At 33.4% G+C, this 24,255-nt stretch overlaps 2 protein-coding genes and 1 long non-coding RNA gene across 3 annotated transcripts; 2 read left to right on the plus strand and 1 right to left on the minus strand.

Moving 5' to 3' along the window:
- Positions 1–2,258: 2,258 nt before the first annotated feature.
- On the plus strand, positions 2,259–9,707 carry LOC141700059 (ribulose bisphosphate carboxylase/oxygenase activase, chloroplastic). Its single transcript, XM_074503831.1, has 12 exons — positions 2,259–2,696; positions 2,984–3,069; positions 3,367–3,376; positions 4,054–4,116; positions 4,837–4,950; positions 5,686–5,747; positions 6,450–6,504; positions 6,710–6,911; positions 7,159–7,265; positions 7,955–8,010; positions 8,517–8,609; positions 9,433–9,707. The coding sequence occupies exons 1-12, from the start codon at positions 2,345–2,347 to the stop codon at positions 9,538–9,540; spliced, it is 1,308 nt and encodes a 435-aa protein (XP_074359932.1). The 5' UTR covers positions 2,259–2,344; the 3' UTR covers positions 9,541–9,707.
- Positions 9,708–13,817: 4,110 nt separating this feature from the next.
- On the plus strand, positions 13,818–17,239 carry LOC141700055 (uncharacterized). The gene is made up of 2 exons (XR_012566209.1): positions 13,818–14,470; positions 16,675–17,239. It is a non-coding gene; the product is annotated as an uncharacterized LOC141700055 (long non-coding RNA).
- Positions 16,400–23,868, minus strand: LOC141700054 (uncharacterized). The gene is made up of 3 exons (XM_074503828.1): positions 21,517–23,868; positions 20,525–20,578; positions 16,400–16,920 (listed from the first exon to the last, which is right to left on the minus strand). The coding sequence occupies exon 1, from the start codon at positions 23,056–23,058 to the stop codon at positions 21,790–21,792; it is 1,269 nt and encodes a 422-aa protein (XP_074359929.1). The 5' UTR covers positions 23,059–23,868; the 3' UTR covers positions 16,400–16,920; positions 20,525–20,578; positions 21,517–21,789.
- Positions 23,869–24,255: the final 387 nt, after the last annotated feature.

The following is a 24,255-nucleotide window of genomic DNA, read 5'->3' on the forward strand; positions in this document are numbered from 1 at the left end:
CTTCCAAAATGATCACTGCGTTGGTAATCGTTGCACTCCATTTTCATTAAACCTTTTGGTATTACATTTCGTTACATATTAACATTTTCTTCTTCTCTGGGTTGTAGATGTGGTTGATTAATTGTTGACCGAGGCAATGTACAACAAGTTACAAATGCAAGAAATGTACAATAAAGGTCTTTGGAAATGGTTATTGGTGATGAAATGTAAGAAAAATAAGTCAAATCCATCCTTGTGCAAAGATTTTTCAAAATATGTATTTTGTTTTCTCAAGATTGCTCGTATATTGCATTAACAAAGTTAAAGTTGTCTTTTCGGAAGCAAATATTGTACCAGTTAATAGGGAGTTGAACTTCGTTGCTCTGCAACGTCTACACCCATATATCATCACCATTTCTAGTTGCAAAATGAACCTTGACACTGATACAGGAGAGACCTGGCTTACCGATGCACCTTCAACCAGGTTTTATGTTAATCGTCAGAGTGCGGAAGACAGTGAGTTACGCTGTAGATTGAGGGTTAACAATACACATATTGTGTGGACACAAAGTTTTGGTGACCCATGATCATGGTGATGTTGCACCTCGATCGCAACATGTGGACAAGAATTATTGTGTTTAGATTTGAGTGCCATTTTTTTCCTTTTTGAATTTATGCATCCTAGCTCTATATTAGTTGTATCTTTCTTCATTGTAATGTTATTATCATTAATAGTTGCATGCTCATTTCAGTTTTGTTTCGAATTACTGTTCTGTATTAGTAAACAGTTGAAACCACATGCAAGCATTTTCAATAATTTGAGATAAACTACTGAAAAAGTTCAAGCGGAAGGACACATGAATTACAATAATGACAAGTCAAATTATATAAATGAAATACAGAGGAAAATATAAGTCTTTGCATGTAAAGTCATTGCATGTACAGAGTATCGATTTCACTTTACAGCAGATAATGAATCCATAATTTTGAAAATAATGCAGGTGAGGGCAACAATGACAAGTCACAATTAAGTTTTAAAATATGAACTGTAATTGTATAGTATATTTAGCACATGAAATGTCATTCAAAGTAGCTTATGTCTTCTTTACCAAATCACTTATAAATAGAGAGTTACAACCTCATGAAGTCACACACGTCAAAATAATTATATCTTCACTCCCAAATTTGGATTATTGTTTTTGTGAAAAAATAGTTGTTGTAGCGCAATACTGGAAGGGTATTGACGCAGGCAGGCGGTTTATCAAATGTCCTGACGGTGTTTGCATTTACGAACGTTGGATCGAAGAGCCGCTTGAACCCCGTGCAGCAGTTCTTATTAAAATTCTTAGGGAAGAAATTACCACAGAGAATGTAGCCCACTGTGCAGAAATTCGTGAGTTGCGGCGTGAAAATGAGGAGTCAACGAGGGAATTGTAGAGAATCAAGGCGTTCATCGAGTCCCATACCTGGAACATCAATGAAGATGATGATGACTCGGATGATACAGATGAATGATTCAGTTCATATATTGTCTTGCATCATACTCATTTATATTCATGTATCGTGTTATTATTGTGTATCGAACTATGCACAGTTTTTCAACTGTGTGTTATTATATAACTGATGTTATGTGATGGAATTTGTGTTTCAAGTTAAGTATCCATTATCAGCAAATGAGCTCATATCAAATATAAGGCCTCGTAAAAATAAAAAATATTCCCCCATCATACACTATTCCAAAATATTCCCCCATCATACACTATTTCAAACAACTAAAACCATACCAAAAAATAAATTAAAGTTACATATTACAAATACGTTTACATCACTAGTCAACAGAAAAAGAATTAAACAAGAATAATTTTCTGGGAACTAAATATGAGATTTGCAAAACATGCCCTCACGTAACAAATGCACACTCGACTGGTTTGATACCCTTTTCAAAGTTACAAAAGTCATATATTTACAACCTTTTTATTGAAACAAAAAATACCTACCAAAAATATGTTTGCATGACTCCCCAACAAAAAAAATTACACCAAAATAATTTTTTTACAACTTAATATTAGAGCTTCAAAATACGGTCTCCGCATAATTTTTCACACTTGCAAATCCGGAAGGAAAAGGAAAAAAGGAAAAAAAAAATAATATACCAAGAACGTCAGCTTCTTCCGGGGCTCCGGGACAGATTTATTAAAAAAAAGTCCGGGAGCCCGACCAGAAGTTCTTTAGTTGCACAAGCCCAACCCAAATTCTAACCCAAAACAGGAACACAAATTCATCCTTAACCTTATGTGGCGCCAAATGATCCCCAACCGTTTCAATTTCAACTAATAGATAATGCCGTCAATCATTTCCCCCAAAAATGTCTAACATCAACTTCACGCCTCTCAACAACTTCAACAATATCACTCTCTTCTCCTCATTTAAATCCCCAAATTTGATCACTCGCTACTCATTTAACTCTCTTAAAACCTCAATTCCATCTCCCTTGTTAGTGCGCTCAGCTTCGCCTCAAAATGAAAACGAAACTCAAGTTCCGCAGCCTGATGTGCCTAAAAAGCTCTCGAAGCAATCGTCGTGGGAGGCGAAAGACTCCGAGGGCCACGATTACTTGTACCGGCTTGGAAAGGAGTCGGATAATATGAATATTGCTGTTGGAGCTAGGGCTGGTGTCATTGATGATCTTTTCACTGGCCAATTCCTCGGGCGAGACGGTACACCTCGATCAATGAATGTTCGATAAATGAATAAACTCGTGTTTTTATACAATGTGTTTTTATTCGTGATAAATTGAATAATCTCGATAATTGGATAGAATTTTAGGATACTAGGGGTATTTATTTGTAGGTTAAAATGTATGCACATTCTGTATTGCTAATTCATTTCTGTCGACTGTTGTGTCATCATTGCGCTATAGGTGTGTGTGTGCTGAATTGTGTTGCTTATTCAATTTTATTCTATGAATTGTTTGTTTAAATCGTTATCCTGTGTTAAATTGCAGCGGATATTGTGTTTGATTACCGTCAGACAGTCACTAGGTCGTTTGAGTACCTTCAGGGCGATTATTACATTGCTCCTGCTTTCATGGTACTTTGCCTTCACCAATCTCGTGTTTTTCTATTCACTGAATTATAATCTAACTTCAATTTAGTATGTTCAATCTCATATGTCGATTCATGTTTTAATTATAAAAGTGTAGTATACAAAAACATATATAATGAGTGTTGTAAGTCATCAAAGTTTTACGTTTCAGGTTATTGAATTTTATATAAATTATATTGTCGTTGAGAGCCAATATTTATTAATCTTATATTTGTGACCTGTATTAAGAAAAATCTGGCCTATCTGTTTGATCTTATAAGCTTTTCGTTTTTTTATTGGCAGGATAAAGTTGGTAAGTTCAATCAGGATAAGCATAAACCACTTCTTTTTGACGGAGATGTAAATTTATGGAGATTTTTGTACCCTTTCCTTTTCATTAATCATTTCGCTAATATATATTGGTCTCTTCTAACACTTCTGATTAAGGTTTGAAACAGTACTTGGTAGTTTATGTTTGTAAATTATTAATCTTGCTTTGTGTTTGTCGATGATATGGGACTATAGCTGTATATTATGTACTGCAGTATAGAATTTCGCTCTGCAATGCTGTTACTAATATTATATTATGAAGTCATGAGGAAATAGTTCTCAATTAAGTGGCTCAGATCATCTCCAAGAGGCTCTAACTGTAGATGTATACTACTTATTTTTATTTTTATTTTCAACTTCTTCATGTTATATAATTCATATATGTTTGTAGCCTAATAGGGTTCTAAATAAGTTATATATTTAAACAAGTTTTATTATAAAAAAAACTAAATATACAACAAACAGAATTTCCATATTTTTACTTGAGGGCAGTTCACGGTACAGCAAAAGTAGCTGACTAAAGTACCGTGCCCTTGCAAGTTTGCTTCTGTTATCCATCTTTCCTGGCTTGATTGTCTTTCTGTTTTTGCTTCTAGCATCTTTACTGTTTTTATTATATTTTTGAATCTCAACTTGTATTTTGCTTCTTTTTTCATGCAGTATGCCACATCGTGAAGAACTACATCGCTCACCTTCTTAATGTCAGAGTTCCTCTGATTCTTGGTAATTATTGTATTACTGTAGTGGAGGTCTCTGCAAGAGTGAATGTTGTTGCTAAATTTCAGAATGCGTGAAACTGTGTTTAATCATGTATATATAGATATGCATGCCTACTAGCTTAGTCAGTGGCACCACAAGTCTCAGTCAGCCCCTTGCTTTCTCCATTTTGGAGTTCTCTGAAAAAAGTAATCTAGCAAAATTTATAATTTACTGGAACACAGTACAGGAACAGTAGCTCATTTCGCATTGTAATTACTTTCGAAAAATTATGAGGTAAATTCAGTGCACTTGTTATGTAAGTCACGCACTATATATATAATACTGTAATTGTGATATGCATCATATCTAAAAACAAATCTATTATAGGTTCTAACGATTCAACTACCACTGTTTCATATTTTTATTGTATGTTGCATATTGTTTTCCTGTTCTTCTTGCCAAATTGTCTGCCATCCTGATAATTGTTAACTCAGTCGCCATCAATGCCGAATAAATTATGCCTACATTATGTGTCTGTTTCAAGGAATCCCTTTTTTGCTAGGTTTATATGATTTTCGAGGGGTGTGTATATACTGATTCACTATATCAAAAGTAAGAAGAACCTGTCTTTCTTTTACCTTTGTCTTTCACTCATCAAGACTGATGGCTATAATTTACTATTAAAGAGTTTTAGCTGTGGAGTCCTGACAAGCAGATTCTATTTACATGTATGCTGTCCAACAGGCATTTGGGGAGGGAAAGGCCAAGGAAAGTCCTTTCAAACTGAACTTATATTCCAGGCCATGGGAGTTGAACCAGTAATCATGTCCGCTGGGGAATTAGAATCGGAAAGAGCTGGTAAGCTAATTTCTGGAAGGTGTGCTGATCTTAAATTAACTTCTTATTTCTTTTCATTCTTTTCTTTTATTGTTGTATTGCATGCAATTTGTGAAATCCTTATAAAAGAAGATTGCAAGTATACCTACTATCAGTAACCTATTATGACAAAAAAAAGGTATCCTTTCAAATGAAGGTATACTGCTGTTCCCTACTCTCGTTTGACAGAAAGACTTGTGGTGATAGTGAAACTATGTCCTATCTTCAAATAAAGATATTTGATTAAATTCATAGCTTATGTTGAAATATTAAACAACTTTTAAAATGTAGGAGTCTAATGAAGTGAAGTACAGTATTTCAATTTTCATGGTATTGAGTAATTAGAAAGTACACTTTTTGTCAGCTTTGTATATATAAATTTTTTACACAATTTTTAGAAAAAATGAAAATTAGGGGTTTTGCAAATGTTCTAGAAAAAAAAATTAAAACGATCCATATTCTGAAACAACAAAGGGTATGAGAGAAGGCCTGATGCACATACTAACATATTGATATTACAATTTCATATAACTCCTCAGTCCTTTCGGAAAGTGTGCAAATGATATCTAAATCTAATAGAGAAGAATATAAAATTTATTTCATAATTGAAACCAAGTTGAATAAATTGATAACTTCTTTTAACCTCTCAAAGTTTCTAGATCTTATATATATATTTCAATTTTTGGCTTACCGGAAATCAAATGTTGTCCATAACAGGGGAACCGGGAAGATTGATACGTGACCGGTACAGAACTGCTTCTCAAGTTGTCCAAAATAAAGTTAGAAGCTTTAATACTTTCTATTGATATATGTATGTCTAGGGTAGTGAACTTTTTATGTTTTTTATTGTTAGTTTAACGCTATATTTTCTCTAAGCCCCTCAAGAATACATCTTACGCACGGGGATACACGCTTATGCATACATAGTCAAATGCACAATTTCATTATATGTTGAGGCTTTCCTGTATCTTACTTCGAAAATTTAGCTGTTTTTCTGCATACTACTTTAAGGGCAGGTCATAGGATACCGATTCGTGGTTGGATGATGAAGTTCCACAGATTATTTGGCCACGGGGATACATGCCCACACATACATAGACCATTAAGTTTCAGATTTGAAAATTAATAAATATGCACAATTATAATTTGTATATTTTCAGTAGAATGTGGTCATAAAATTCCGCTTGATGTCTCCGTTCTTGGTTGCAAAGGACATTTTAAGGTGGCCCTTTTGTTTGAACTTCATTTGATGAGTATTTATTTAAAGTCAACAACTGACAAAGAGGACATCCTTAAGTTTGGATTTTCGGTTTCTTACAAGAACCTTGTCCCTGTGGTTGTCCCTGTGTTGGCCAAAATTCCGTAGAACCGCAACTGAACATGTCCTTTATATGTCAAAATCATTTTGTGTTTGTGAATTTTTCATTTTTCCTCGAGTTATTGGTGTTTCTGAGCTTTTGCTTTTTAAATACCTGATGCAGGGGAAGATGAGCTGCCTAATGATCAATGATATAGATGCTGGTCTTGGTAGATTTGGTGAGTGACAGTCTATATTTGATGGAAAACTTAATTGGATTAATTAGTGATACTTGCATGATTCTTTTCTGGTTTTTAACTTTGTCCAACTTTTTTTTCTATAACTTTTCCTGATATATCTTTTTCTTGATATGGATGACATCAGTGATGATAAAGGTACTTACTACCTGTGGTTTTTATTGTGATGTTTCTTTGTGTTATTCAGGAAACACTCAAATGACAGTCAACAATCAAATTGTTGTGGGGACTTTGATGAATTTGTCAGATAATCCTACAAGAGTTAGTATTGGGCAGGATTGGCGTGCATCAGATATTACGAATAGAATACCTATCATTTTCACAGGAAATGATTTTTCAACCCTCTATGCCCCTCTAATACGTGATGGAAGGATGGAAAAATTCCTTTGGTAAATATCTTACTACAATAATAGCCAGTAACCTTAGAATGAAATCTCATTTGAATTTGTGGTAGGAAATTTGACGTCTTAAGCCAAATACTTCCCCAAATGATTAAATGCCACAGTTATTTACAGTTGAATTGCTAGTTTGAACTTTTTAACTATAATTATTATAACAACTTAACTATTCCAAAAGTTACTATTGGGTGCTTCTAGGATCTTTATCAATTTTCTAGGATTAATTTTTTCTGAACAGGCAGCCAAACCAAGAGGATATCATAAATATTGTTAACAGAATGTACGAGAAAGATGGCATATCAAGGGATGAGGTTGAACACATAGTGAATACATTCCCTAATCAAGGTAATTATGTGCCACATATTTCTGAAAAATAATATATCAATAGATATGAGTGGTTCTTATACACTTGGCTTATGTCACATTTCTTTGTGATTGTATCTTAATTTTTAGTTTAACCAAGCCTGTCAGATTAAAAACTATTCCAAATTGTAGTAGTCCCTTTCTTCATATGGTCTGAGATATATATAGATTTATATACAGGTAATAATAAAATATTGGTAGATAAGCAATATAAGTATTGTGTATGTATAAATATGTATACATGGTTGTGCCTTTGTGGTCCTTGTGGCGCTAGTTGCGCCAGCAAGAAGAGCCAATTAAATACTACCATTCAAAAATTGCTATTTGTATTCAATATAGAGAAGATTTAATCTGCTAATTAATATTTTGCCTCAATAATATTATGGCTGTCCGACTATGGTCTCCCAGTAATTTATAAAAACCTAGTGATATTAATGTCTTATCACAATCAAGAACTGTAGCATGTAGTGGCAACTGCAAAGGTTGAAATATGAAAGTTTAGGGCCAGCAGTCACGCTGGGAACTGTGATACTCGTCTTTAGTGTTATTTGTGCTTTTTAAGTATATCTTGATATTCAAGTCTTGAAATTTAAGTGTGTTTAATATTATGTTAATTCCAGTTTCAATGTTATTTGTTCTATCAATATAATATCTTCAATTTTAAATGTCAGCGCTGGACTTTTATGGAGCTCTTAGGTCTCGAACCTATGATAGGTCAATCTTAAAGGTACGAGTGTTTTACTGTTTACTATGTAACACTGCACCTAAAATTACATGGTGTACATCCTTCTAGATTTTATGTTGAAGAGCCTGGTTCTAAATTTTTTCACTACTTAATCACTTCTGGATTACAATACAATTCGTAGGTGATATTTTCAGTGATATTCCCCATATATTTAGAGTTCCTGAACATTATTTTAATTAAAAGAAAAAAAATTATATTACATGTTTTTAATCCCAGCATTATAAGTACAGTGTAATCATAAATCTCTATAAAGGAAAAAAAATCTGTTTCCGAAGCTATTCCCTTGTAGAGGTTTTGCTGTACTTGAACCTGGAGTGATTAATTAGAATTGTTAAACTAATGAATTTTCGTGCAGGCTGTTCAGTTATAAATTAACAAAGAAATAGGTATTAGTCTATTTTATTCTGAAAGTTTAGAATTATAGCTTGCCATATATTCGTGCCTCTGACTGTATCTTTGATAGGACTAATACAATTTTTTAATTTTAGTGGGTGGAAGATACCGGAGGTTATGAAACTCTTGGAAGTAGACTTCTCAGCCGTAAAAAGGATGATAATCTCCCTATGTTCATTCCCCCCCAGGTAGCTCAAGACTAACTTTTAACCCGCCATCTCCTCTTAAAAATTATTAGAACAAAGGTCTGAATGATTAGAATATGAGTATAGTAAATTCATATAAGATGCATGCACTATTAGAACAAAGAAAGATACAATTTGGCAAATTTAAAATCTGCTTATATATCGAAGTTGGTAATCTCTCACTGAAAACTAAAAAAAAAAGATTTTACTCGTTATGGATGACCCGTCCCCAAACTAGTGAGCTTGAGTTCGGCTTCTTAAGAAGTTATATTCTTCGAGTTTGGACTGTAGTTGATTTGAATCCAGAAATGTATTCAAGTCCAGTTCTTTAAAATCTGTAGTGTTCAAGTTGGCTTGATATATATATTCAAGTCAAAAGGTGATTGTCAGTTATTACTTTTCTTAAACATTACATTGTCATTGATTACATCTTTTTATTTCATAAGCTAGCTACATTCTCGAACTTGTTAGCAAACATTTGTTAGAGTCGTTGACTAATTTTGTGACCAAACTCCTTGTTTGAGTTCAGCTCTTTTATAGTTTCAAAGTTTGAAATTGAAGTCAACTTCTCCTTGTCTAACTTTTGAATAAAATATGAATGGAACTTAACTGAGTCGAGCACTGAGCTGGTCGAAAATGTGCTGTAACTGGATATAGTTTTCACAACCTTGTTGAAATATAGGAGCTGTATTCCTGGAGCAGATTTAAGAATCTGATGGATTAAAATGATATATTATCTAAATGTTGCGTATTCCTGGATCTGGTGTTATTTAAATTCTCTTTATTTTTAATGTACTTTTGAATTGTGAAAATTTGGATTGAACAGCAAACAGTAGAAACATTACTTGAGTCGGGGAATTCTCTTATAGAAGAACAAAGGTTAGTAATGGAGACCAAACTTTCCAAGGAGTACATGAAGAATATGGATGACTAATAACAGGTAGGAAAAAGTAAACATTTCCTGGTTTTGAAGACATGATATTCATTTTCGGAAATAGTTTTTTTGATGTAATTTATTTTTACATGAATAAAAAGTAACTTATTTTCTAAATATAATAATTTCTAGTGCTCTGTATTTAAATATATATAATCAATGAAAAGTATATAGCCGAATGTGACTCCCCATCCCCCACTCTTCAAAATATTTATTTATTTGGAAGGTTTGTTAGTTGAATACCATCCTTTTCAATTTGCGTGATTTATTTGAATTCTTACAAAGATTCTCATCTTTTCAAGTTGAGGATGACAATTGACATTTGTTCATTATTTTCGAAATGAAAAGTGTTTGTAATCATGTATAGCTTCAACTTACGGTCAAAATGTTTGTAATCATGTACACCCCTCCTGTACTAAGAATAAATGTGTCTGAGGACTTTAATCGGAGTACAATCTATCATTTATCAGGCACAATTTTTATTAGAACTTGAAATTTTCATCCATTCCTCATTATTTAGATGGCAACTACTACTGCTGCTAATACAACTTCTTAATGTCTGGCCAACAAAGTTTTGGTGCAGTGGTTGAACTCTTGTATCCCTTGCGGAAGGACTCCTGACGTGTGCGTGTGATCAATTAGCAAAATAAAACTTCTTAACGCTTGTGTTGACAAGACTTCTCAATTTCCTTGAGACAAGTCAACCGGACAATCTAATTCTATTGGCTATTAAGAACACTCTAGTGGGGTTTATGAGTGATTGACGAGTTTATGAGATCACAAATGCATCTCCCCAGAAATATAAATAGCTAGCTTACAAAACAAAAATAGTTCTCCCATCAACTTTTTAGCCCGTAATGTTTTTTTTTGGTTCCAAAAGAGTTCAAATCACGTGCTTTTGATACTTAATTTGAGGGGAAATTTTCCTAATATTCCGAATCTTGGTACCTTGTTTTTCTCGTTAATCAATAGTATAATTTCTTACACTAATTCCGGTCTTCACGGAAATAACCTCCTTATTCTTCTTATTCTTCAAATCGGAGTAGGGGCATGATGTGCGACTATACGTACATATTAATTTTCCAAACCCTGCCTAGCTCTGAGCGAAAAACCGGGTATGTTCGGTTTGGTTCAAGACCACTTGGTTGTTTACGTTATTTTTCGGCACGTTTTTCAATGTCCGTTTAAAGTATAATTTCATAATATTTTTTTAAAAATCTGAATAAAAGTTTTATGTTTAAATTTTTATTAAAAAAATTAAAAAAAAATATTATGAAACTATACTATATAAAAAAAGTGAACGTAAACATTCGAGTGGGACGGATGGAACAACGGAGGGAGTAATAGACTAGAGTTAGCAGAGGTTCCTCCTCCACTGACAATGGTGGTCGAAATAAACGAAATAGACTGAAGGGCTGAGCCCAAAGCTACGCTTACGCAACACTTTATGAGTTTAGTGCCCACTGCTTGCCCCCATCCATCAATCCATCACCCACCACCCACCAAATGAGGTCTCCTTTGCCTTTCATTGCCTTGTAAAATGTCTATTCAAATCGCATTTCCCCCCTACAATTGCCCATTTAAACATGGTATGAGATTCTTCTAGATTGGCCTTTTATATGTCTAATTATTCTCCACTTGAGTCCGTATATAAAGCATGCTTACCTAATTGTCCAATATGTTTTATATCTATCTGTCCACCTTGCAATATTTGAGGATTTACACACACACAACCAAACCTGTTTTGTTGACCTAATCTCTTGGATAAAATTCATCCATATACGTTGATTCTTTGTAGCTTTAGGCTCTTGCTTCAAATTAAAAGTACATTTTTTATATAAAATGTAAAAATTAATGACCGCATATATATACAGTTAAATCTCGATAAATGAATATCCTATATATATACAGTTAAATCTCGATAAATGAATATTCTTGGACTGAAATATTTTATTTATTATTCGAGATTATTCATTTATCGATGTTAAAAATATATTGTCCATATTAATGATAGTACCGAAAAAATAATTATTTAAAGAAATTATTCATTTATCGAATATTTACTTGTCGAGATTCTACTGCTAGACCCCGAAGTTATTACACGAAGGATTATATGTTTTGAATACAATAATAAAGAAGAAAATGCAAGTTATTATTAAAAAAAATTGAATATTTTTTTTATTAAATCTAAACGGCTACCTACCAAAAAGTAAATCAATGATTGTCCCACAAAGTAAAACTAAAACATACTAATTTTCCATCTAGTAATAACCTAATATGTTGCATGTATTTGTGTGGTAGAGTATACCCCTCCGTCCCAAAATACAAGTTTGTTATAATTTTTAAATATATTTTAAGATAAATAAAAAGAATAATTTTATAAATCATTTTTTTAAAAAAAAATTCTAAATAAAAAAGTATAGGATAAGCAAAGAAATTAGAAACCCTTGTAAAAAATATAAGAAATTAGACACCATCACACTTCACAATCACACTTCACACCCCTAGTAAAATACATTTAAAAGAGTCTTCTGTTTAATTTTTATTATTATTTTTTCCAAGTCGTTGAAGTTGATGAGTGTCTGTGCAATTAGAAGGATGTCGCATCTCTTGCTACTCCCTTTATTTTATTTTTATTTGTCGTTTTGACTTTTGTACGTATTTTAATGTGATTTGACCGGTTAGTTAGAAATAAGATTTTAAAAATTTTATTTTTATGAATTAAAATATAAGTTGTCTATTTTTATTTATAAAAAGAAAATTTTATAAATGATAATTTTAACTGGCCGGTTAAAGAACATTAAAATGTGTGCAAAAGTCAAAGCGACAAAAAAAAACAGACGGAGTATTATTTTTCTTCATTAATCTAGTGCCCTTGTCTGATGGCCTGTCCATTTCAGACCGTACAGTTAACCACGTGGCTTCTAAAATGCTACCGACATTAGTTTGTTGATCCTGTCATTCTTACTTTTTTACAATTATATTATATGTATCATCAGCAATTATATATGAACAATTATATCTTTGATTTAACTAAGGTCAATTAAGATATTTTTGTATCAGTTTTTGGTGACTTAAGATTTTCTTTAAAAAATAACTGTCAGTATTATGTTAATCAAGATGTTACATTTTTCTATTTTAGTTATTTCATATATTATTAACATTGCTGAAATGATTCTCCGTCAGTTTTATGTTTGATTTAACGAAAGTATTAGAACATTTTAAATATATTTTTTATATATAAATTCATGCCAACAAACAAAAAACTAATTTAAAATACCTGGTTTCAAAAAAACTAATTTAAAGATTAAAATGTCCTTGTCTGACAATTATTTTTGCCTATATATTTAATTACTCGGAGCATTAATTGGACATGGTTAATAAAAAATAAAAGTAATTAATTTATTAAACTAAATATAAAGTGCAGTGATTAATCAAATTATAAAATTAAAACGGCAGAGTATATCGAAATGATTAATCAGATAATTAATCAGTAAAATCGATAATATTTAGAATAAAAATCATTGATAATTAAGCTTCGAGCACGGCAACATGTGTTTGGAATGGAAATGTCAAAGTCGGAGAAGAAAGCAAAGGGATTCCCGGGGGCCTATCAACAAACGTGTCAATTAGTAACACACTAAGAGCATCTCCGACACAACTTTTTATTTAAGTTCTTAACTCAAAATTCGAGGAGAAAGAATCTAAATGTTATTTCAACATGCTTTTTAAACTCATTTCTCATTTTTCTTCTCAATTTTAAAGTCAAATTTCACTCTTAACTATTATTTTATTATATATTCTTATTAAAATTATCTTTCTTTTTCCACTTATTTTTGTTTTCTTGTGAATTCAAGATGTTTTTAATAATAAAAAATAGATTAAAGAGTCAATTTAAAGAGTATTATTCGAAGATGAGAACATATTAAATCACTAAAAATCACTAATTTGATATTATATTATTTATAAAGAGTGAGTTAGGAGTTGTTGGAGATACTCTAACACTACAGTTTCCGTGTCATATATAATGAACTTCTTTATTTCAATATCATATCAATCATAATTCATAACTCATAATCAAGAAATGGAGTCCATATCTTAGATTCCTTCCGCGTTCCCTAATATGTTCTCTCTTTTTTTACTGGTTGATTCATTAATAACTATGTCTCCAATCAATTGCTTGATAATATATAATGTTAAAAATCGATCAATTATAAAAGAGTGAACATATTAAGGGACACATAAGGGGACAAGGAATTATGACTTTTAAGAGATGCTTCTTTTCTCTCTCTCTCGCTAATAATCCTAAAAATACAAAAAAACTGCCTAGTATAAGTACATACTACAAACGAAGCAAAGTTAATTCCAGTTCTCCAAGTCTAATCTACTTTTATATACGACTAACCTAACCGTTATTTGTCGTGCTGCTCTACACTTCTACTACCAAGTACTAAGCACTCCTCTCCTCTCTCTCTCTCTCTCTCCCTCTCTCTCCCTCTCCCTCCCTCTCTCTCTCCCTCTCTCTCTCTCTCTCTCCCTCTCTCTCTCTCTCTCTGTGATCACATTTTTTTCATCACCAACTCTGCTCTACAAGATACTACACGCTCTCCTCCCTCTACTGCAGCACTCACTTTGTGTTCATGCAAGACAGCTGATCTGATCGATTATATAAACACATGCAATTAAGCAAAACGTGTAAAATTATACTTATATTTGAGGGAGATATCTACACATCATCAGTTTAAGCAAATAACAACGGGAGGAGTTCTGGCGGGGCTAAGGGAAATAGCGAAGCGAATCGTAGTGACTGTCCGGAGGAGGAGGAGGAGAAGGAGGCCGATCAAGGTGACGGAGCTGTGGAAAAAGATGGTGTTTCCTGTCAGAAAACTCTGTGTAGGCGTCGTTTCCCGTCTCAAGGCTCGCAAAAATGGTCAGTATACATATTTGACACTTTTTATATATCGTACACATACGCACACAGGTCGGGGATCTTTCAGAAAACAATCTCTTCATTCAGTTCTTCTGAATGTTCAGAAGAAAAACTGCGTATATCTGACCCTCCCCAGACCCTGCGAAAGCGGGATATACTAGATATGTTTGGTTTGGTATCATCGGCTCATCCTCCCTCTCATCTATGTGTTTCTATTGCATTTTTTTATTCTTTTTTTAGTCACTACAAGTATTAACAATGGTTGATGTCAAAACTATTAAGATACACTATGAACTGTGACAAGTTAAACATGCCAATCAAAAAAAGTAGTTTTAAAGGATGCTAGCTCATAATTTTTTGTATAAACACTGCTATCTGCTATAGATTCAAAGTTCTGTAGACTTTCGCTAACTACCCCATCAAGTTCAGTGTTTTTGAGTTTAATTTCAATTAAAATATGGTAGTCTGTAAGATGATTCAAAATACTCAATTTCATCACGAAATCACTTCGTCGGAGTTCGGTTCGTTTGATTAAATGGAATCACTTCTTCATACAATAACTTAATATTTTAAACCTTCCCCCAAATAGTAATTTTTAATTAATACTCTATTAACTTCTACATTTGATCATCTTTGCATCTTTTGGAAAGTGGTTTTTTTAATCAACTTCTTCAAAGCATGTATATGCCCAATTTGCAAGCTTTTCTCCTTTACTACTTGTTTTCGAAATTTCCTTTTTTCCCAACATCATTCTTACCGTTACGTGTCTTTTGATCATGACAGAACTTGTAATCTCAGACATGCCTTTTCCTAATCATTTACCCACTCAAAGCTCTATTAAGTCGGTGTTAAATCTTTCCACAACCACCCGACAATGAAAAGTCATGATAATCTTTGCTGCTGAAAACAGGGGTAAAAAGCTACGCTAACCTAAATTCGAATTATAAATACTTAATTATTGCTACCGAGTTTTTAAAAGGAAGAAAAGTAAGTAATTTAAGTTAAAGTACTTTCATCCAAATATTTTTGTAAGCGAAAGAATACCAAATTTGTATTTATCGTCACTTCATTTCGTTCCTTTTTAAAACTCGGAGCACGAATATAAATGAAAGTAATTTATTTATCTTACACTTACTTTCCTTATTTTTTAAAACTGGGGAACAAGGGAATAGTTTGTTCTCTGTTTATAAGATATTTTAATTAATTTAAAGTCAACTAGTATGTATATGTGCTTATAAAATTTTGTTGTTAAACTTGTTACAACAAAATGTTATTATTGTAACATATCTTCTCTTACTACAAAACAGACAAAAGTTTCACTAACATTTAGTATAAAATGTATTATAAAATCAATATTTATTTGGAAAATTTTGACACGAGATGAGACTCTTTTCTTTTCCGTACCAAACATTTACAAAATCTTGAGTGGGCACTTATTATGTTATAATATGTAGTATTTAAAAGTCAATAAGATATAATTATAGTAGATCCCACATCATTAAAGCTTTTTCTATATTAAGAAGATGTATCATAATTTGAATAATAATGCTACCGTCACTCATAGAGTCCATTGTAACTCTTTAATAATGTCAGAATTGAACGGTGGAAGAGCTTTTTCAGCTTTCATTATTGTACACTCTCATTAGTAGAATATAAGGAGTGCATGTAAAAGAATGAAGTATTGCTATAAGATTCCATTCATCACTAATGGCTTCATCCACTATAACAGTTCCACTAAGTCATCATTAGTGTGTTTAATTAACCAAGTTTATGAATTAGAGCGTCTTATTTAATAATATACATAAACAGTGATCTCAGTGATCTCAGTTTACAGGGTATTGAGTTATTCCCACACTATGCACCTGCTAGCCCAGTTACTGAACTAGGTCAATCTCCAGTTAATTCCCGTATAACCGGATTCGTGAAGCATTATTAAACAAAAACATAACTATGTCAGATCTGATACTCATGCGGTTGAAAAAGTAAAGAATTCATCCCTAATGAGACTGTTAAATCTACATAGATTGTTTAAACTAAGATACCAAGCTTTGTAATAGAAAGTTTTTGTATCTCTTAAATTGGAAGACAGGCAATACATTCCAAGAAAATTTTGCAACATACTGTATACCTGTATATGAAATTGAGAAACAGATGATGTAATCTAACAGATTTACTTACTTTTGGTTGGATGTTGCTTGGTTTAGGTGCTGCGCTCTTGAAGCTTCACAATGATATACAAACCTGTGGTTATGAGGATGTTCAGGTAATGTGGGAAATGCTTAGAAAAACGGAATCTGAGATGATTGCACGCCCCACAAAGCGGAAGCAAAAGCCATTTTGGAGGGTTTTTTTATGGCACAACCACGAGGGCACTTCAACGTTCTCCATGAACAAACTTAACTAGGGTGTCTCTGGTTCATACGTCAATAATAATCGTCTCCTTTCATGTGCTGCAAGAAGACATGGATGGCATCAGTATGTAGAAGCATACTTCTAGCAGCAGGGAAAGTGATATGGCTCGAGAGCAATCAGATTGTGTTAATCTCTATAACCACTTACCAGTACAACGAATACTTTCACAAAGGTGGTCATTGTAAATATGTAATGTTTTTACCAATATCTAAATTTCGGAAAATTTTAGGGTAAATATAGCAACGGAATTTTCACTTCCCCTGAAGATCGGTGATGCAGTGAGTATCTGTAAGTGTAATCATACCTAAATCATACCACTTCCGTCCATAATCTTTTTCAAGGATCAAAAGAAGAGAGTACTGTAAAGGATATTAGCGCAATTGCTTTTCATTTCTATGGTATTTAACTAAATTTGAGAATGTTCTACTCATAACTTTCCAATAGAAGCGTCAAGCAAGCTACCTAGTTACTTGACACCCCAAATAGCTAGTTGACTTCTCACTCAGAACTTAGATCCATATCAAATTTGCAAATAACAGAAACCGTGACCTAAACTTAGCAATGTGTTTTGTGCGTCTCTGACAAGTGGTTGTGTCAGTTCCAAAAAGAGTCTTAAAGTCTAGGCAAAGTATTTTATAATTCATGCAAAAACATGCAGTAAACATGAAGGTAGATGATGGCAACTTTGAGAATGCAGCGCAAATACATAATTTTTGAAACACTTTGCACATTAGGCATCTATTTTCTTTCCCATTTCAACTTTCTTATCATCTTTCCTTATTGCATCCTTACCTCTTCCCAGATGTTGCCTTTTAGTTGGTCCAAATGTCCACATATTAGTCAAAGGATCTCACACGGAACAAGTACCGTGTCCAAGTGCCTGACATGGGTCTGGCAGCCGAAACTAATAGCAACATAAACTGTGAACCTCAACTCCTCTTGACCCAATCAGTAAAGTTGAGATAAAGGAGGAGCAAGTACCAACCAACTTACCTCACACAGGGATAGGTATTAGCTTTGTTGATTAAATGGTTTGGCTACCAGAAAACTTACCATTGTATTTAGAATGCTCCGTTACTTAAAAAAACCAGGAATATCAACCATTAAGTTGAGATAGAGGAAAAGGAGCAAGTTCCGACCATTAAAGTTTTATTTAAAATACTCCATTACTTGAAGAGACCGTTACACAGACTCTTCAATTTTTCCTCATACCTGCCGCCTGCGTCAATCGGACATGACATAGGTATGTAATCTGAGTAGGAACCGTCATATGAAACCGAACACCTCCTCATACCTACATCAATCGGACATGACATAGGTATGGGATCTGAGTAGGAATCATCATATGAAATCGAACTCTTCAACTGGAAGCACTCTAGTTGAAACTGATTTACAAGCCTCACAACAACTTGTTTCTAGAGAGTGATGTCCATAGATGACTATTTCAAATTTTCAATGTTATCCTTTTGATTCATGCTTTAAAATTGACATATACTGTCATGTGTATGTTTCATTGGTAGAAGACACTAATTTCAAAAATGTACTCCCTCCATCTCTTTTTAGTTGTCACGTTTGACTTTTCAACGGTCAAATTGACTAACTTTTGACCAAAGATTAAAACCTATTTGTTCCTTATTTTAAAAACTGAAAATTATATCATAAAATAGATTTTGTAGTTTTTAATGATATGATTTTTTTTAATATTTTTAATATTATAATATAACTAAATTTCGGTCAAATTTCGGTCAATTTGACCATCAAAAGTCAAAACATGACAACTAAAAAGGGATGTAAGGGAATTAGGGAGTATTATAAATAAAAAACTATGTATAATATTATTTATGTTAAGGTTATAAGTCGAATTCCCGCACGGATTTAATTTTGGATCCAAGTTCAAGGATCCTAATTATTTCAAACTAAGAATCTGATACTTATCCCTTACCCGAGTTCAGGTTGCATTAAGTGTTCATGATGTCGATTCGGCCTGTTGCTTAACAGGCTCAGGGTCTACTATAAGCTACTATGAATATATTCATAAAAGAAGAAATCACATACATAGCTGAGCAAGAAGCAACACTAGTTGCTAGAAGTAATGCTGAAACTGAGTTCATGGCCATGTGCTTAAGATCGTTAATGAATCTGGCTGAGAAGTATGATACATGAGTTTATATTTAGAGAATAAGGATCCTAAGGTATACCTTAAGAAACTTTCCTGAGATAATGATTCATGTATGTGTATACAGTTCCCTAAGTTTAAAACAGAACCAACATGGTAAGTAAACATTTAGTAATAAATGTCTAGATTTTCTGTTTACATGTTATTCTCTTATGATCTCAGGCAAAATATTCTGAGGTCTACCTCAGGATCCCTATTCTCTTATATTAAATAGTGATCCTATAAATCCACGGAACAATAATACAGTTTCCATACAAATCTCCAAAACTCTAGTTCACCGTAATAACACCGGGCATTTAGAGATAACGGACATTTAATGCATTGAGGATAGAAAATATGGCCTTGAAACTCACAGATGTATGTACAAGTACCAGAAAATATAGACAATTTTGAAAATTAAGGTTCATTTTGGGTCTGATAGACATCCACAAACCAAATTAGAAGGGGAGTGCCGAAAGATTTATATGTTAACTATCTCTAGATTTAGTAGCTGTTCTACATCATGCTTCAATTTCTATATTTTATCAAGTTGATTACTTTTAACTGGAGATTACATCTTTAAAAGGACATATTGAGTATTTTTTTAAAAAAAAATCAAATAATTTAGCTTAGAGGAATGAGAATTAATTTTCACGTAGCTGTATAAAATATAAATAACCCCATAAGGTCCTGTATTTTATTCAACTTATTAATAAAATAACTTTCTTCCTTCCTGTCAATGTTCAATAGCATAATGAGATTCTCTCCGATCAAGGCACATTAATAATAGAACATGTGGAAATAGGAGTTGTCCTACGTATCTCTACTCGGAAGCAGACAACCTAAATCAGGCTGAAATTACACAACCAAACTAGTCATCATAAGATTCTTAAGCCTCCCAAATTTTTTGATTAAGATGGACAGGTTGGTATGTGCAACACACATATACTCAACCACAACTTGGTTAAAAGTGGAAAATTAGACCTAGCCTTGTGAAAACTGGTCCGTGACAAATGCTATATTTAAGGCCATGGTATAATAATAATGGAAACCTGTGGAATTACATTCATTATTTCTTAAACATAAGTTCGACTTTTAGAGTAAATAAATAGCAGACGAAGTAAAATCACATGTTAAGTTCAAAGATATGTTTAAAACTAGTTATCTTCTATTATGACACCAACTCACATGTAATGTATTAGAACTAATGTGAGAAAGACGCATGGATAGGAGTATAACCTGCAGATTTCTGCACAAACTAAAGAACTTTAATCTTCAAGGTTAGAGCTCATGAACTAATTAGAACTTCATATTGCTTATGGTATAATTTTAGATGAAGATCTTAATTGTATTTTACTCGCAAATTACTTGATTAGACTTTTCATTCACATATTAGCATGTCCGAAGCCAATTCTACAGCAGATTGAGGCAAGAGTAACAGAGAATCAAAAAGATCATATTTGAAGATAGCAATTTAGAACACTTACAGAAGCTTTATCCAGGAAAATACATGAATGCTGTCTAGCAGTTTCAGATTCAACCTGTAGAAACAGGAGTCAAAAATCATCAACCATTACATATAAAATTGACAAACAATCTATACATTGCCTGACTAGAAAAATGATATGTAGAAATTAAAATAAGATGTTTTTAGTCCTAATGCAATATATTTTGGTACAAAGATGCTTTAAAAGGAATAAAAGCTTATTTTTTTTAGATAAACTTAGAAAGGTGTACATCTTTCAGGCACCAAGCTGATTATTATTTTTCCCGGTATTTCCCAGCTTTATATGCAGAGTTCAATATGGATGACATAATAAACTAGATAAAGTAAGGAGGATTTTGAAGACGAGTGATGATTTAATGCTGCAATATTTGAGTTTCATCACATAGAAGAAAGGAAATACATAAATAAGCAAATGAAAATAAGGTTTCATCAGCGACGTAAACCTCAGCGGCATTAAGAAAAGATAGCTTCTGCAGATCCCCATGTGCACCTTAAAACAGTCAAATTTTGGTAATTTTAAACTAATTAATTGAAATTGCAGTGAGAACCTGACAGACTGACAGTTAAATTTAATGTCATTTCAATGCGTTATATAGTTTCATATTTAAACGTTATAAAATCTAGATCATTCAATCATGAATGCCACTTCAGGGAACATAAATAACTAAGAAGTATAGTAGCTGAATATTTTAGTGCAGGTATACAATTGAATTATATGAAAATAAGAGGGAAATCCAATATACTACTAGGTTGAATCTTTACCTCCTTGCTAAACGGTGTGCTTAGTATTAAAATTCTAGTCAGTGATTACAGTTAAAACTACATGAACAAGAACTCTTGCGACATGTAATTTTAACTTCTTACTATAATATAGAACTACAATGTATTTCTACAAAATTGCACTAAATCTCCTGGCAGACTTTAACTTACAAAGCAACTGGAAATATACAATAGAACATATGGTTATCTTACAAAAGGGGAACCAATGGGGTTGGTTTCTTCAATTTCCACTGTTTGCTGCTGAATAATTCTGTGTCTGAACTAGGTGAAGCTCTGTGAAAGGAGAATACATATATTACTGCGTTGATACACCGTTTTCCTCGGGAAAGCCATGTAAATTAGACTAGTCCAACAAGGTCATGAAAGTACGTGAACGCAACAAGAATGCCCGATGCATGACTAAAACTATGTGGCTTTCCATTAAACCAACCAATTTGAACCTGAGAGGTAGACAATAAAGTAGTATCACATCTCTTCCGCATCTGCACGTGCACGTATTTTCTCCAGCCATAAGGGCCAGTCCTCCCCGAGCTGCTGTGTATTCAACTCCATTGCAGTTCTAAAATCTAGCAAAGATATTGGACAACGGGATCTATGTTCATGCATGACATCTGAAGGACTACTGCTAGTTTGTGTCGGATATTGATGACCAGATCTAAAGCCATTAAACATCTTCAAATGAGCCTGATGCTTTTGGGGATTGTGGTCTGATTGAACAAGCCCTGACCTTGCTACCACTAGTTCATGAGAAGACTTAATTAAACCCTTCAAGTAAGCATCCAAAGCACTTTTCAGCAGTTTAGCTGTGTCAATAGATACCCCTTCAAGGCCATTTTCTGTAGCAATATGCTCCATGTGTTCCTTCAATGTAACAGTATCTAACAAATCACCACTGTTATATGAGCTAGCAAATTTACTGCTACTAGCTAAAGGTACTAGCTTGCGGGCTCCTCCTACACTAGCAGCACAAAATGGAATACCAAGTGGGGGGTTGAGCAATCTCCTAGCAGATACCCCTCCTACATCTTTCTTAACTAAAAACTCAGCCTGGTCCGTGCTATGTACAGAAATTGTACCAACTGCAGATACTTTAGATAATTTCACCAGCTGGTCATCTAAAAGCTGTGTGTCCTTTTCCGCTTGACGTTTGAGTCCTTGATGCTGCTGCACCGTTCTCCTATTAGTATTAGTTGTAATAAATTCCCCATTTTCTGAACTAGCCCTAAAATCACCATACTGTGTATTTAGTGCTTGTTGTGCCTTCCCATTTGCACTAAGAGCACTACGTCTATCCCCAACTCTACGTTCTCGATTCCCTGTTCTAGCCTTCTTTGGTGATGGTGGCAGTATGTTACCGTTCGACAAAGCTGAAGGATTTGGAATCTGGTTTTTGGCAGGATGAAATCCATTTTGTTCACGAACATCACCTGAAGGCTCTTTACTATCAACTTCTTTGGTAGCCTTATGAGCATCTACTCCATTAACCAACGGAGGTACTTTAGCAGTATACACATTTTCGAGAATCGCACAAATGAACTGATTATGCAGCGGAATATTCTCTCTTCCAACAATCCCCTTACACATCTTATTAAACTCAGCCTTGTTCACTTTTAACTTCAACAATCTATCCAAAAGCTTAAAGTAATGCTTAGACCTCTCCGGCCCAATTTTCCTCACTATCTCCGCTTTCAAACCAGCAAGATTGATCCTTTCGTGCTGATTTACTGATTGCATTCTCAACACATCAAATACACACACAACAAAATAATATAACACTTTTCCACGATCCTTGACTATAAAATTAACAAAACCCCCAAACTTAGGGTTTCGCTTCACCAAACCGAAAACCTAACCTCGCCACCACTAACAACACTGTTCCGAAACCAACAACCTAAATATACAACAGTTGACACAATTCCAACTAACTCTCCCTCCAAAACCGAAACTCCTCGAAAATTCAAATTCCGATCCACCTCACCCCAAACCTCACCCAATCACAAAACCACAACACATCAAACTCCAACAAACTCCACAAACATCATCCAAACCCTTAATATCCACCTCCTTACCGCTCGAAAACTCGAAAAAACCTCGATTCACTCAACTTAACAAACTCAAACCACAAACAACCTTCTCACTTCACATCAAACAAGTTCAAATCACAACAACAGAATCACAAACACTACAACAACACACTTCAAATTCAAATCATAAAAACACGCAATTAAACAAACACAACACACATTGAATAGATTCAAGCTTGCAAATACGAAATTGAAGTTGACCTTACTGTAATCTCCACCGAACTGAATCAAAACCTATAGATTCAGAGATTGTGTGTGTATATTCACCACAAGCTTCGCTTATTCGAGATAAAACAGTAGGATGCGCTGGTTCAACACACGCATTACGATTGAGTTGAATATAATCAGTTGAAAAGTTGTGTGTATATGTTTGCGGTTGTATGTATAGGTTGAATCGGAGAATGGAGATACTGGCTCCGTGATCGCTGCTCCGATACTCTCCCCTGATTCTTTTTTGTTTTTTTTTTTGTTTTTTTTAGACACAAAAAGATGATTTATTTTTGTGTATATTTATTTTTTATTTATTTATTTATTTATTTATTTTATTTTTATGCCAACGCGCGAATAGGAGTGTTGAAAATACGCGAGGTTGTATTGGCTGTTTGTTGCGAGGTGATTTCAACGCGCTGTGAGGTGACTGTAGATGGTGTGTTAAGTGAAAAATTGAAAAAATAGAAATGGACCGATATTTCAAATAGCATTTAAATTGGTGAAAAATATTTGAGCGTAAATCACGATAAATCCTCATTTTTTTTAAAAATCATCCTAAAATCACAAAATTCGGTAACGCGAATGATTAATTCCGATTTCTGAAATTTGATATTGTTATACGAAGTTTTAAAATATT

Source organism: Apium graveolens, unplaced genomic scaffold (genome assembly GCF_009905375.1).
Source record: "Apium graveolens cultivar Ventura unplaced genomic scaffold, ASM990537v1 ctg1727, whole genome shotgun sequence".
Lineage (NCBI taxonomy): Eukaryota > Viridiplantae > Streptophyta > Magnoliopsida > Apiales > Apiaceae > Apium > Apium graveolens.